This window comes from Phasianus colchicus, chromosome 7 (assembly GCF_987193195.1).
Source record: "Phasianus colchicus chromosome 7, bPhaCol1.hap1.1, whole genome shotgun sequence".
In the NCBI taxonomy this organism is placed as follows: Eukaryota; Metazoa; Chordata; class Aves; order Galliformes; family Phasianidae; genus Phasianus; species Phasianus colchicus.
The window spans coordinates 36,170,749-36,185,851 of NC_143442.1; the positions used below are offsets into that span (position 1 = coordinate 36,170,749).

At 52.6% G+C, this 15,103-nt stretch overlaps 1 protein-coding gene across 1 annotated transcript; it reads left to right on the forward strand.

Annotated features, from left to right (window-relative positions):
• Positions 1-579: 579 nt before the first annotated feature.
• LOC116235974 (aryl hydrocarbon receptor-like) lies at positions 580-14,396 on the forward strand. Its single transcript, XM_090144565.1, has 11 exons — positions 580-661; positions 908-1,089; positions 5,592-5,698; positions 7,938-8,027; positions 8,556-8,679; positions 8,875-9,005; positions 9,581-9,783; positions 9,917-10,026; positions 10,337-10,478; positions 10,653-12,255; positions 13,025-14,396. The coding sequence occupies exons 1-11, from the start codon at positions 621-623 to the stop codon at positions 13,172-13,174; spliced, it is 2,883 nt and encodes a 960-aa protein (XP_090000691.1). The 5' UTR covers positions 580-620; the 3' UTR covers positions 13,175-14,396.
• Positions 14,397-15,103: the final 707 nt, after the last annotated feature.

Consider the following 15,103-nt stretch of genomic DNA (forward strand, 5'->3'; position numbering starts at 1 on the left):
GCTATTCTGTGATTCTGTGACCTCAAACAGCATCTGTCCATTTACCTCTCAGCTGAGAAAGTACATGTGGAAGCTGCTCAGTGTTTCTCTGGGCTGAGGCTGGAGGAGGAGGGTCCTAGCCCATCCCCTGCATTTTCCATACAGAACTACAGACTAGTTTGGGTTGGCAGGGACCCTGAAATCCACCCAGCCCAACAGACAGCCCGAAGCTCCATCCAGCCTGACCATGAGCACTGCCAGGGAAGGGGCATCCACAGCTTATCAGGGCAGCCTCTGCCACGTCCTCACCTACCTCATACTAAAGAATTTTTTCCTTCTATCCAATCTGAACCCATCTTTCCCGTAGCTCCTTCAGGTGCAGAAGAGCCACGGCGAGCTCTGCCCGCAGCCTTCCCCAGGCTGACCGAGCCCAGCTCCCAACTTCATTCCACGCACACACACCGTACCCACGCTACCGCCCGACCCCGGAGCCCATCTCCTCCCCACCCGCAGCGTCCCCGCGTCCCTCCCTCCCTCTTTCCCTCCCGGCCGGAGGCGGAGCCGCTCCTGCGGGGGTCTCTCCGGGCTGCTCCGCGCTGCCCCGCTCCTCTCCTGCGGCTGCCGCCGGCTCTCGCTGAGCCATGTATGCGGGGCGCAAGCGGAGGAAGCCGGCGGCCCGAGCGTGAGTGCAGAGCGGGGTCAGCGATGGAAACGGGACTGGGAGCGGCATCGGGGATGGGAGCGGGGCTGGGACGGGAGCGGGGTCAGGGTGAGAGACAGGATCGGGACTGGGAGGGGGATCAGGGATGGGAGCGGGGCCAGGAGCGGGATCAGGGATGGGAGCGGGGCTGGTTTCGGGACGAGGGATGGATGGTGCCGGTTCCGTGCCGGCTCCACCGTAACGCGTGGCGGTGGCTGCGCCCCGCAGGCTGCACGCTGCGGACAGCGGACGCTCCAACCCTTCCAAGCGGCACCGGGAGCGGCTGAACCGAGAGCTGGAGCGGCTGGCCTCGCTGCTGCCCTTTCCCGAGGAGGTGGCGGCCGGTCTGGACAAGCTGTCCATCCTGCGGCTCAGCGCCGCTTTCCTCCGCGCTAAGAGCTTCTTCCGCGGTGAGTGCCCGCAGCGGCTCGGGGCGAAGCGGGCTTCGGACGCGGAGGAATCAGAGCGATGTGCGGTGATGAAGTTGATTCTGTTTGTGGGTTGCGCTGAAGTAGAAAACTGACGCTTGGGCTGGAGGGCACGGCTGAGAGGCGGCACTGTGAGAGCGGCTTTTCCCGTTATGACGGACCTGAGAAAGCCTCGGTGTTTGACAATGAATAATTACCGCAGCGTGGTTAGAGTTTATTTGGGAGCCTTTTAGAACACACCACATTAAATACCTTTTTGCGTTCCTCTGCTGTAGTTAATAGCCCGTAGGAGGAGTGTTCGGGCAGCCCTGCATTATCCTGGCCAAACAGCAGCAGCTATCTGTGACCTCACAAGCAATTTTTTTCCAACTCCAAATCTCTGAATGAATGGAAAGTCTTTTTTTTTTTTTTTTTCTTTTTTTCTTTTTTTCCCATTCTCTTTTGAGCACGGTGGAACTGGCAGGCGGATGGAATGAAAAATTAATGGCCTGAGAGAGCAGTTGTTTGCTTGGCAGCTCCGGGTCGATTTGTTTGTTTGACCGTATCGCCCACAGCCTCCCTTCTGCTTTGCCCCGCTAAGGAGCCATGCTAGGACAGCCCATACTGCTCCATACTGCCCACATCCACTTCCACAGTGTGGAGCCTCAGACCCATCGTGGTGATGCTGGGGGCTGTGGGAGCACCGCTGCTCTCGCAGGGGTAGTGGTGTGTGGTGCAGTGCAGGCTCGCAGTGAAACATGAATCATTTAAAGGCTTGTAGGATTTATAGACCGAAAGGGTGGTTGGTGCTTCCTTAGAACAGTTCTGAAATGGCCGCTCTTGTTGTGAAGCACGGTGGCAGAGGTTGGGGTGTGTGGGGTTCTCCTCCTGTGTGGTGTGATGGGGCTGGGATGCTGCGGTGCTGTGCTGGAGAAGGGAAGCAGGGCTGACCCTGGGGCCGTGATGCTCCTGCCCTGAGCAGCATCCCAGTGCTCTGCCTGCAGTCCGACATCCCTGCAGCATTGGTAACTTTGGTGAGCATAGTGAGAAACTGGGAAATCCCCTGCTTTGAGCTTCTCTCTTTCTTTGTTTGCCTTTGTCATTCCATACGGTTTGATTTCATCTTCCCAGCAGCTGAGCCACGAGGGTGCCTGCAGCAATGGGACCGGCTGCCCTGCTTTAAGCTAGGTCACAGCATTTCAGATGTGAGAGGGGAAACCTCCATCCTTTTCGATGCAAATAGTGCCTGTGGATCCAGCTGAAGCTCTTCTGCTGCTTAAAAAATAAATAAATAAAACTCCTGATTTAAGCAGTTTATCTAACAGGAGCTCTGAGCAAACCAACCTACAAAATTGGGTGATTTCAGAGCGTCTTCAGTCCCTTTTGATGTGAATGCAGAGAGATGCCACTGTAAGAAGCCATGTGAGATGAAGCTCACCTTAGAGCAGCCTGCAGTGCCCCTCTTCAAAATACACAGCCTATTCCCTCCTCGACTTCTACTGTTTAGTTTTCTGCTGGTTTACTGATAGCAGGCAGCCTGTCCCACAGGTGGATCAATCAGTGAACCAGCAGGTTTCTGCCAGCTGCCATTTCTCCAGCCCCCTTCTTAAATAATTCACTGCAAGCCAGGAACGCTGTCATCTCCAGGCTGTTGTTTCTCCCAGCCTATTTGAAAATCAATTACTTTTAATTTTATTTGAGTATCTTGATCTTTACAACACGCTGCGCTCATCCCTTCAGATCCACATCCTGTTGCCAGGAATCACACCTGGGGCTTTGTGAACTCGCATGGTGTTTCCAGAGATGCAGACCCTTGGGAAAAGCCATCCAGCCCATTCCTGCTTCATCCCACATCCCATCCAGGCAATACTGCACTAAACCCAGCATCGCTGGCCAGGCCCAGGAGGGTGGGATGGAGCTGCAGTTGGCTGCTACCATCACATGCCAGACCCCAGCTTCACCTCGAGGACACCCGAGGGCCAGCACATGATGTGTCAGCTTAGCCTGGCGGTGCCTGGCTCCCCTAATCCCTCCCCACGGGCCCAGCTCCCAAGGAGCCAAGCCCTGGGTGCAGGCAGGTGGCCCACATCAACCCCTGGGACAAGAGGTTTGTCCTGGAGGGGGCACTGGGAGGGTCTGCAAAGCTGCCCTTGGAAGTAGCAGGAAGCACAGCTTTCCCTCTGCGTGTCACAATCAGGATGAAGGGAGTCTTTACCCTCTTTGTTGTAATGCTTAGGATCAACCAGCATGAACAGTCTTCCAGCACTTCAGCTGTGGGCCACGTTACCAAGCCTGAAATGATGCTTCATTGTTTCCTGGAGCTTAGAGAACCTATGGGGTGAGTCAGAAGGGACCCCAAAGCCCAACCGTACAATGGGATGGGTCAGAAGGAACCGAAAGCCCTCCCATACAATGGGGTGGGACAGAAAGGACCCCAAAGCCTACCCAGCCTGGCCTTGAGCACTGCCATGGATAGGACATCCACAGCTCCTCTGGGCAGCCTGTGCCAGCACTCTGAGTAAAGAATTTCTTATATATCTACTCCAAACCTGCCCTCTTTCACTTTAAAGCCATTGCCCCTTGTCCTGCCACTGTGTGTGTGCCAAGGATTGTCATTAAAATTACTTGAAGGACTGTGATTTATCAGCATTACAAGGATTAGAAGAGCTGCAAAAAGAAGTGACAGCCTGACACATCACTGTCCTCTTTGTCCTTGTTTAAACCTGTGCACGTGCTCTTCCTTTGAGACCCGTGTGCCTTCAGTGGTGCAACAGGGATGTGTAGATGAGGCCTCCTTGCTTTTAGATGTGCAATTAGATCTTTTAGCAGGACATTCATTATTCACCACGCCTGGTCACAGAACTTGCTGTCTCTGCACCGTTCAGACAAGGAATAAATAATTAATCTATTTAATGAAATTTGTGCCAGTGGGGATCTGTGGTGGGTATTATAAGTAAAACTGTTCTATCCATTAAGAATAAGCGTGGCTTTTTGCCTTGTTTAAGTGATGCCAGCCGGGAGGGTGGGCATGAACTGTTGCTGCTCTTGAAGAGCCATGAGGTGGTTGAGTTCTCTTCTGCTTCTCCTGTATCGACCCCAGGGCTGGGTTTGGGACTGAGTCTTCTTGTTTTTAAACTGTGACTTGTTCCCACTCGAAGGTTTTGCCTGCATGGAAGAAAGGGAAGGGGGCTGGGATATATCCTCTCAAAAATGTTAATACCAGCTTGCTGGTGCAGAGATTTCTCAGGTCTGCAAAGCCCCTGCAGGTTCAGGAGTTCACCAGTGAGGTGTCCCTACAGCCTCCCATGAGTCATTTCCCCAGGCTGAGCATGCAGGAGGACCCCCAGCCCTCCCTCCTGTGCCCAAGGACCACTGCTTTCAGGTGGCAATCTGTTCTCACCCTGCTCGGGAGGCTGATGTGCAGTGTCCTGGCCAAGAGCAGAACATCTCTGGGGCTCTGGGGATGGTCTGGAAGGTCAGGAAAACCCTGATGGGGAATGCAGGATGGTGGCTGGGTTCAGTGGCAGGTGTTGGTACAGAGGACGATGTACCATCTTCTGATTTTAACTGATTTTAATTTGGCCCCATAGCTTAGGAGCAAGACAGATGCCAGTAGTGAAGTCTATATTTAGGCAGTGTTTGTGATTCAAGACCATTACATGCAAGTTTTCTTTCTGCTGGCAAATATGAAACCATTAAACCAGACCTCAGCAACCCTTGACTCGCTCTTTTATCCACCAGGTTTATATTTGTCTTGCACCTCCAGCATAGCCATCTGGAAGCTGCCAGAGGAGGACAGAAGACCTTCAATAATTTATAGCCCCTGCATTTTACTCACAGAGATGAGAAGAGTCGATCCATTCTCCTTGCTGGGAGTTTCTACTGTGCCTGCAATGCCCAGCTTGTTCAGGCTGCCAAGGAGAGCTGGCATAGCATGGTGCCAAGGACTCCTTGCAAGGAGTGGACAGAAGCATTGAACCCACTGGGACAAAGGACCTCCGTGACCATTACTAAATGCTGAGGGAACTCCTAACTGATGAGTTCACTAAACATGTGGATTTTTTTTGCAGGATGGAGTGCGGGATCTCATAGTTATTCCATGATCACAGAATCACAGAATGGCCCGGGTTGGAGGGGACCTCAAGGATGATGAATCTCCAACCCTCTGCTACATGCAGGGCCACCAGCCTCCACATTTAACACCAGACCAGGCTGCCCAGGGCCCCATCCAACCTGGCCTTGAACACCTCTATGGATGGAGCATCCACAGCCTCTCTGGGCAGCTGTTCTAGCAGTGATGCCTACTTGTTTGATGATCTCTGGCTTTAACTGCTCTTTGCTTTGGGTTTGTTAAAGATATGGAAATGAAAAGGGGAAAAAGAGGATAAAAGAGGAATTCTGGAGTTACGGAAAGGCAGGGGAAATGTCTTTGTTCTGGCTGCTCCTGGTGGTGACTTGGATGTGTTGCTGCATCACTGATGTCCTTTCACTGTGCTTTGCTGCAGTTGCTCTGAAGAACCACGGTGCTGAAGGAGCAGAGAGGGATGGAGACCATGAGAGCAGCCCAGCTCTGGGCACTGCAGCAGTACCAGAGGGCGAGCTGCTCCTGCAGGTCAGTGGTTCTTTCTGGCCACCTCTCCCTGGCAAATGCCTTCAAGAACTTTTTCCTTGGGTCCTCTTTCCTTTGAGATTTGCCCAAAGAACAGGCTGTTCTGTTCTCAGTTGCTGGACATTTTGGTAATATTGTAATGGAGGGAGGACGCTGTCTGCTGTCCCACTGGTGTAGCTGCTGGTCAGTACAGTGGTTATAAGACTTACTGGAGTAATTTCACTCACAGTGGTGGTGTTTGAGCAGAGGTTTTACAACTCTTTGGATCTCTGGGGCAGAAAAGGAGTGTTGCTTCTCCTTTTTTTTTTTTCCTGTCCTTCACGGAGAAAGTTGTGGATGGCCATTATGCTCAGATGAGAGGATGCACATGTCTTTATACGTGGGGTACATCGTAGCATCCCAGGAGCTATTTGAGAGGCTTCTGCTTGGAGGCACTGGGAGGTGACTGACCCCCTGTCCCCAAGTCAGGCACTGTGAATAGGAAGGGGTCACGCTCCAGTGCCACGAGGTCCCACGAGGACACAGTCCCCCTGTTCCTCTCCACCTGGTTCCCAGCCTGGCAGTCATCTGGCTCCTATCCAGAAGCTCACTCAGCAGTAATTATAATTACTGTCCTGCCTGATTGCTGCGGAGCCAGGATCTTGGTGTCTGGGGAGAGAAATGCTAAAGCCAAGCTGGTTAAACCTCGAGGGTTTTCCACTGTCAAAGCACAGAGCTGCGCTCAGCAGGGTTGATGCTCTGCTCATCAGGCTCCTCCTCAGGTCAGATGCTGTCTTTGTAGAGGCACCAAGCAGGTGTGAACAGCTCCATGTTAGCCTCATCCAGGGATGAGGGATGTAGCTGGGCTCTAGGACTGAGAACTGGGTGCAGCATCCTTCGGTGTGCAGCCATGTAGGTTCATACTGCCTCCAATCTGCCTTTCTCCAGCACCACTGAGGAATGACAGGGTGCTGCCAGACCTTGCTCACCAGCACCATGAGGAGGCCATGCCTCCGGGGCTGCTCAAAGGGTTAAAAAGCGTTTGGCAGCACTAATTAACCTCTGCAGCAGATTCCCACACACTGAGGTCAACCCAGTAAATAGAGAGAGCATTTGTGCCTGGGATAAAGGGAAGGAGAGGGGGGAGAAACACGGACCTGGACAATGAAATGGGAATTGGCAGCAACAATAGCCAGACTTGGCTGAGACAACGCGCTAGACTCTAATTGATCCTGATGTCTGTGGATGGCCAAGTGGGGGAAGTGGGACGGGGCTGGCTGCCCTGCCTGCAGCCAGGTTTTGGGATCCAGGAGGTCCTGGTGTCCTTAGGGACAGGTGGCTGGGTGATGGTATCAGCTCTGTGAGAGCACTCTGACTTCTGGATGCTAAAGCCATCCGGGATAGCAACTGCACGGTCAAAAAAATTGTGAGGCAGCTTCTCTGCACCTTGTGATCCTCACAGATCTCCAGGGGCAAGGAACACTGGCCCTGATCCCTCCTCCTGCCAGCCCCGAGGCTGCTGTCTCAGAGAGAACACCCAAATTACCACCCAAATGTGTTAAGCTGGTAGGAATGAGCCCTTCCTGGGGAGGACAGAGGCTCTGAGCAGCTCGGCCTGGGAATGCAGTGTTCCCTTGCATGTTGGTTTTGCAGTCCTGCAGCTCCAGGAGAGGACAGAAGGGCCACTGAACTGTGAAGTATGCATAAATAAATAAATATTTAAAAATACAAATGAACTTTGGCATTAACAACGCCAACGTTTGGTCCTGCTGCTGTCATGCAGTACAGCCAAGGGGTGATTCCAGGTAGGCAGAGTAGGCAGAGCCCGTGTGGGCATAGCATGGTCCTTGGCACCTGGGGAACGTGGGAGGGATGTGAAAGCAGCAGACACTGCCAGCACACTGGGATACGCAGCGTGTTTGTTCCTCACTGCACATCCTCTGTCTGCATTCCCCCAGCTGCCAGGATCCTCCCTGGTCTGTAGGAAGAATGGGAACTATGCAGGCAGAGCCACAGGTCAAATTTAATGCAATCAATGTGAAATGACACTTTGGTTCCCTGCTGTCAGGGAATCAAATCCTTTTCCACCAGGATTCCAGAATGGATGGGGGTTCCTTAATGTATCTGGTTTCATTCTGCAAGTCGTTCTGAGATTTGTACTTGCTCTTGGCATAGGATGTGGATAAATGTCTAGATCTGAATCTGAGCTGCTGGGACACATGATGTGGGTAGAACTCAGCTGCTGACCTGCTCTCTCTCCTAGGCACTCAATGGCTTCGTGCTGGTGGTGACATCAGAAGGGCTGATCTTCTACTCCTCACACACCATCCAGGACTACCTGGGATTTCATCAGGTTCGTGGAATACCCCTGAATTGCAGTGATGGGTTTGCAGGGTGGGTTTTTCCTTGGCGGTGGAGAGTAGCCCTGAGGTTCCCTGCAGGGAGAGAGACCGGTGGGTTTGCAGGGCCATGTGGGGGCTTCACATAGAGGGAAGAAGGCAAGGAGAAGTCTGTGGCTGCTGGGTGGCCTGGCCCTGCTACCACGACCACATCTCTTCTTTCTGCAGGCTCAAAAATCATCCCAGAGGGAGCAGGAGTGAGACCTACAATAGGGGAAGCCTTTTACCCTCCCTATGGGTTCAGTGGCTTGGGAATTTGAGATGTGCTCCTGCTGTACCGAGCTCAAAGCAGAGGGAGTGAAGTGTCTAAAAAGTGCCGTGCTTTTTGTGCCCCAACCCAGTCCAACATCAGCTCTGGTGGGGAGTGTTCAACCCCATTCAGCTAAAGGCCTAGCTGAGCACAGGGGAGATGTGGTGGGATATGGCCAACAGCAGGGGCTGGGGCAGGCCACGTAGCTCACTCAGTTTGTTTTTTTCTCTAGACAGATGTTATGCACCAGAGCATCTTCAAGCTGATCCACACTGAGGACCACCAGGAATTCAGGCGCAACCTCCACTGGGCTCTCAGCCCACCCCAAACTCCTGAGGGTGAGCCCTCTCCTGAAGGTACGTGTAGGCACGAGATGCTCCGTTCCAGCTGCGTGGAGTTTGCATCCTTGTGGCCACACAAAGCGTAGCTTCTGCTGATATGTTCCACAGAAGCTGTGGTCCATGATGCTGCCCTTGCTGGGGACCACCACCCTTTGCTGAGGACTGGGACCACCAGCCTTTAGCTGCTCCCTCAACCCCTCTCTCCTATAGGGAGGAAGAGTCTCAGCTTTCCTGCTGTTGCTTACAAGCCTGACCAACTGCCTTTGGAAAACTCTTCCTTTCTGGAAAGGAGCTTTGTGTGCAGGTTTCGCTGCCTCCTGGATAATTCCTCTGGGTTCCTGGTGAGTGCAGGTCTGTGCTGCAGGCTCTGTATCAGGCTCATGCTAAGGGGCCCATGCCGCTGATGGAGCGTGAAAGTTAACATTGAAAAGGTTGAAACTCTTTTCTGCCTGCCTCAAGAAGTGGATTTTTCTTTCTTTTTTTTTTTTTTTTTTTTTGTGTGTGTGTGTGTGTGTGTGTTTGAGTTTGGTCTGCACCTCTTCCTGTGGATTTTATTCCTGTCCTCTCAGTGGCACTGAACCTTGAATAGATGTTCTGATTGTCCATCTCTAATAAGCAATGATTCTGGGTGTGGTTGAGGTGTAGCTCACGTAGAACAAAGAGCCTATGCATGATGTGATGCACTGATGCAACTGCAGCACATGCTTGGTCTTGCAGCTGCTGTACAGCATGGCTCTGGGTTATCAGTGATGAGCTGCTGCTGTGGGGAGACCAGCATAGCATTCTTTTAAACTTCCCTCTGCACCCACCAGGGAACAAGGAGGCCACAAGGAGCAATGATCCTGGACCTGTGGTGTTACCCTGGCCTGGGCTGTGTCAGACAGTGTGTGACACTGGCCTTATCTTCTCTTTCTAGGCTTTAAACCTTCAAGGCAGGCTGAGATTCCTTCATGGGCAGAACAAAAGGTCTGAAGATGGGTCTGCGCTGCCCCCGCAGCTTGCTCTTTTTGCTATCTCCACCCCCCTGCAGCCCCCATCCATCCTGGAGATCAGAACCAAGAACATGATCTTCAGGACAAAGCACAAGCTGGACTTCACTCCTTTGGCATGTGATGCCAAGTAGGTAGCAGAGCTGATCTGTGGGGTGATGCTGTATGCCTCCACTGTGCTGGTTCGTGCTGAGCCTGGGTGATGTCCCACCTGCACCTGCCACTGAGCTGGGTTCTTTGCATCAACTTGCATTCTCCTGTAGGGGGAAGATTGTTTTGGGCTACACCGAGGCAGAGCTGCGGATGTGTGGCACCGGCTACCAGTTCATCCATGCTGCTGACATGCTCTACTGTGCTGAGAACCACATCAGAAGTAAGAGTCCTTTTCCCTGTTCCCTTTATGCTCACATCTGAGGCCAAAGCTCCCTTGGTAGCTGTGTTGAGCCGGGCAGCTCTTTGTCCATAAGACGCTTTGCTTTATGCCTTGCTGCGATGCTCTTTGTAGTGAGTAGGGAGGTGCATCTAGCCAGGGAGGTGTGTTCCCTGCACGTGCAGCCAGCCAGGGCATCCTTCTGCTGTGACTCTACCTGCTTATCCCTGCTGGCAACAGCAGCATTGCTTGAGGCAGCCCTGCCCCAGGTGATGTGATGATGGGCACCAGCATCTGTGCTTCCTCCCGGCAGTGATGAAGACAGGGGAGAGCGGCCTGACGGTCTTCCGCCTGCTGACAAAGGACAAGCACTGGAAGTGGGTGCAGGCCAACGCACGGCTTGTCTACAAGAACAGCAAGCCTGAGTACATCATCGTCACGCAGAGACCCCTTGTGTGAGTGCATTTCTTTGTACATAAGCACTCCTGTGTATGCACGAATCGGTGCACGTGGGCTGGTTGTAGCAAGGGGGCCTGGGATGACACAAATTGCAATTCTGCATTGCAGAAGCAGTTTACAGCAGGTGCTTGCACACATACAAACAACAGTCTCCTCTTCCTCCCCTGCAGAGATGAAGAAGGAGGAGAGCACCTTCGGAAACGATCCATGCATCTTCCCTTCACCTTTGCTACAGGAGAAGCACTCTTATACCAAAGTGCTTTCCCTCTCCCAGGCTTCTGTGATGCTTTCCAGAGCAAAGGGAAAATCAGCAAGTCCAAGAAGACCTCACACAGCAATGGAGGATGCTCCCAGAAGGACAGCATTGCCCCTGGTTCTCTGCTGAGTGCTGTACTGCAGCAGGACAAGGCAGCATATGCCCCCCAGCCAGCTCCTTCACCCAACCACACCTTCAGCAGCAGTTTCTTGGCCCACCTTGAGGACACGTCGTCACTGGGTGCAGGACAGGCCTGGAGCACAAGCACTGCTCCAGTTTCCTCAAGGAAGAACAGCCTCAAAGAGGAGAGGGTGGATTTGCAGCAGGAGGACCCTCTCTTGGCCACCTTGAACTCACTAACAATTAACAGTGACGAGAGCTGCTCCAACAACGAGCTCTTCAGTGCACTGGAGAGCCTGGGGCTGAACGCTGAAGACCTGGAGCTCCTGCTTCTGGATGAGAAAATGGTGATGGTCAACACAGACCCTGATCACACTCTGTCCCTGAGCGACTTCCTCACCAACAATGAGATCCTCTCCTACATCCACACCACGCTGGGGAACAAGTACAAGGAAGACCTGCAGGCTTGTCCCCTGCCAGGCACGACCTCGAGCTCAGCGGGATGCTCTGCTGCATACCAGGCCCACGCAGAGGACAAGGACTTGCAGCACCCATCCCAGCAAACACAGCAGCCTGGCACTGTCCCAGGCCAAGCTGCTGCTCTGCTGTGGGAGCACCCTCTCTATGATGCGCCGGCACAGCAGCCCCCACTGCCATCGAAGCCGATGGAGGCCGAGCTGCCTGCAGGCCTGCAGAGCAGAGCAGCTGGGGAGGAGGGCCTGCTCCGCTTCCTCCAGCTCTCTCAGGTCACTCCGTGGACCGTAGCTCCCAGCTCACACCTGGGAGCCCCGCTGGAGGCCCAGCAGCTGGAGAGTGACTTCCCAGCTGTGCATCCCACCCAAGAGGACGTTCTCCAGACCTTTTCCCTGCCCAGCCCGGGCCGAGGGCGTGGGGCAGCACCAAGCCAGCCAAAACACAAAGCTGGCCGGCGCTTGCTGATGAACAGGTTGTGTGCCCACCATCATCCCTCTGCTCCACGCTTCCTCCCCAGCAGCAGCAGCAGCCCCTGGCAGGACTACGTCTCCCCTCTCCTGACGTCCTCAGCTCAGCCCGATTTCTATGGCACCAGCCAAGACTTGACCTCCCAGCATCAGGACTACTTGGGTGCAGTGCCTGGGCCTGCCATGCCAGCACCAGGCTCTAATCTGAATGGATTATGCAGCACGGACGCTGCAGACAGTGAGAGGTCCCAGGAGGAGACGGTTCCATGCTCTGGGCTTTTCCCATCTTCCTCATACCAGCTCATTCCTGAGATGCATCCAAGCTCTATTCCCTCCATGTACCCTTTCCTGAGCTCATCTGCAGAGCACTTTGGAAGCACTGGCAGTGTGCTGGAGGCTCCAGCAAACTCCTATGGATTGTACACCTCCATACTGAGCCAGGAGAGCAGCCACAAGGTGAAGGTTTCTCTTTGCTCTTGAGCTCGGTATTTTCTGTGCTGGGATTTCCTGGGGGGGCCTTAGCACAGGGAAGGTATGCCCTACCTGTTCAGTAGGCAGGATTCACCTTGCTCTGCCAGTGTGTGGTCAGAAAGAAGGACTTCAGGGGCTTTTCTTTGCACCAAGCATTGCAGAATGGAAGGTCAGAATGTGGATTTTTCCCTTTAGACCTTGGCTGTCTGTGGGTATGGTTTCCATGTGCTTTGTTTAGTTGTCCTTTCTATAGGCATATTCCAGCCATGCGATGTTAAGCTTTGATGGGTGGCCCATATGAGATGAAGATCTGCTGTCCTGTTTTACAAGTACAGAGAGTGTTGTCTAAATGCTTCTCAAACTCTATCAGTTTTGCTGCCATGACCATGCCCTGTATCAAATGCAGAGCAGGAGCCTGTAATTTACAGATATGGTTAATGAGTAGGGCTGCAATACATGGTTAACTCTGCAAAGGCTGATTATGAAGTCAGTGGGTGAAAATTGGTGTTTATTGGGGAGTGTGGATGTACGTGCACTGCTTTCAACCTCCTGTCAATGAATTGGAGGGCCAATGAGAGGTGAGCTGGGGAAAGGTGTGCAACATGTACTGGGATTGCTGCTGAGCCCCTGCACCTCCAGGGGAAGCAATGCAGGAACTTTCCCTCCCAGCAGCTTTCTCTGGACACCCAGCCTATCAGTGTCATTAAAACCCTACAAAATACCTCACCACTCTCTTTCCTCTCTCTTCTCCTAGCCTGACAGCAGCTGTGTTTTGCCTGGCTCTCACACGGGACTCCCTACAGATGTGCCAAAGGGTAGCCCTGCTCCCCCCTGCAAGCTGCATCCCCATGCAGAAGTGCTGCCGGATCACCCCCACGCTTTCAGTGGTGACTTCTATCTCTAGGAGAACAAGATCAGACTGGGCAAAGTGGGACTATTCACTGGAGAAGGGGCTGCCCTCCAGCTGCAGACAACAGACCTTCCCCCTGCCACGTGTGTCCTGTCTTCGCTTTTGGTGATTTGGCTTGGTTGGTTTTTGTGTTTTATCAATTTTACACCAATCTGCCTTTGCAGAGGCTGCACGTGCACATACCTGGAGGTGTCCCTGGTTTGGGCAGGGAAGTGACAGCCATGGCATGGCAGTTTTCTCCAGGACATGGTGAGGAAGGTCAGCTGGCCGGTGTAGCACTGTCCTTATCTTGCATCATCTGCGAGCTGTGTCATTTTGGTCATTTGGAGCACTTCCAATTTTGGAGCACCCTGCTCCCTTGCTGTCTCCCATCCCAGCTTCCTTGCTCCTATTTCCCCACTGGGAACTCTGCTCGTATTGTCTGTGTACCTTAATGAGAGTCAAATTTGAAATGTTCTGGCTTTAAGTGGCATTCAGAGACTAGCTGTTGCTCTAGAAAGAGAAAAATTTGCTCTCCAACAGCGACCAGGTGGCTGAGTTGGAAGATGTGATGTTCATGTGACAAATCCTCAGGGAGTGTGTGCTCTCCTCTACACCAGCCTTTGCAGTTCAGCCATGAACCAAGTGCATTTCTGGTGCAGATTGCTGGGCTTCTGGAAATCCAGGCTGCTTCTGTGGCTCTCGCTTGGCTACCATGGTTCAGTTCTCCCTGACAGCATCAGGCTGGCTGGGTCTGACCCTCTCTGCCTGCTCTTTCTCAAGTATTGGGAGCAGGATGGCAGATAAGCCATACCTTGTATCTGTGCCTAAAAAGATCACAGGTAAATAGTGGAGCTGTCTAATCTAAGGAGACTTCAGATTTAGTGTACAAAAAAATAAAAAAAATAAAAAAGTTTTCAGTAAGATAAATAAAATAGTGTAATGATTCTTAATTTTACGTATGGTATGGTGATATTTTCCCACCGAGTAGAAATGCAGCCTATACATATGTATAGAGCATGAGTTGACAGGTATATTTTTATGCCACTCCAGGGGAGAGAAAAAAAATCTCTTTGTTTCCCAAAGCACTGAAGTAGCATCTGTGGAATGGGACAAACATTTGTAAGATCAGAAATATGACGACCCTTTAAGAAACCTGACAAAGCATCATCCCTCCTCTTACACGTCCAGCTTTGGTTTTGTGTTAACTTTCAATACTTTATCTTTAAAATAAATGGTTTTGGACCTCAGCCTTTGGCATCTCTCTTGCTGGTTGTGTGTCTGTCTCAAGAAGCACGACTGCTTTTGTATTAAAGTCAGAAACAATTTTGAAGTGGACTTCAAAACTCAATGGAGAAGGGTGAGCACGTGGTTTTGGACTTGCAGTGTGTGGGACCAGGGCCTGTGACTTGGCCATGCCATCAAGTTGTGCACTGCTGGATGTTGTCCCACGAGGTGTTTCTGCAAGGTCTGCTAAGCAAAAGCCATCATCTCTGCAGCAGGAGGTGCCCTGCAGCCCCTCTGCTCCCCACCACAAGCTCTCCAGGGAGGCTGGCACATCCATAATTCATTCCCAGCCTCACGCCAGCTGCTGTTTGTCTCCTTGGCCTTATAACACCTATTTGCAATGCACCGGGCCAGCCCTGGGACCCCAGCTGGAGCTGTGCCAAAGGAGAAGATGCTGTCTGGTATCTGAGCATCCCCAGCCTGCCCTGAGCTGTAGAAAGGAGCATCGGGTGGGTGAGCTTTTCTTGGTGGGGTGCTTTCACCCTGAAAAGCTGATGAGGATGCTTGTGGGCTTGGATCTGTCTGGAGAAGGGGAAGATGAGCCGTAGTGACTCATGGCTCCAGATCTCCTCAAGTTTTCAACTGGCCCTGCTCTATCTGTACCATGGGACTGAAGGTCCTGCTGAAAGTCCAGTTTAATGTTTCTAACTGCAGGCA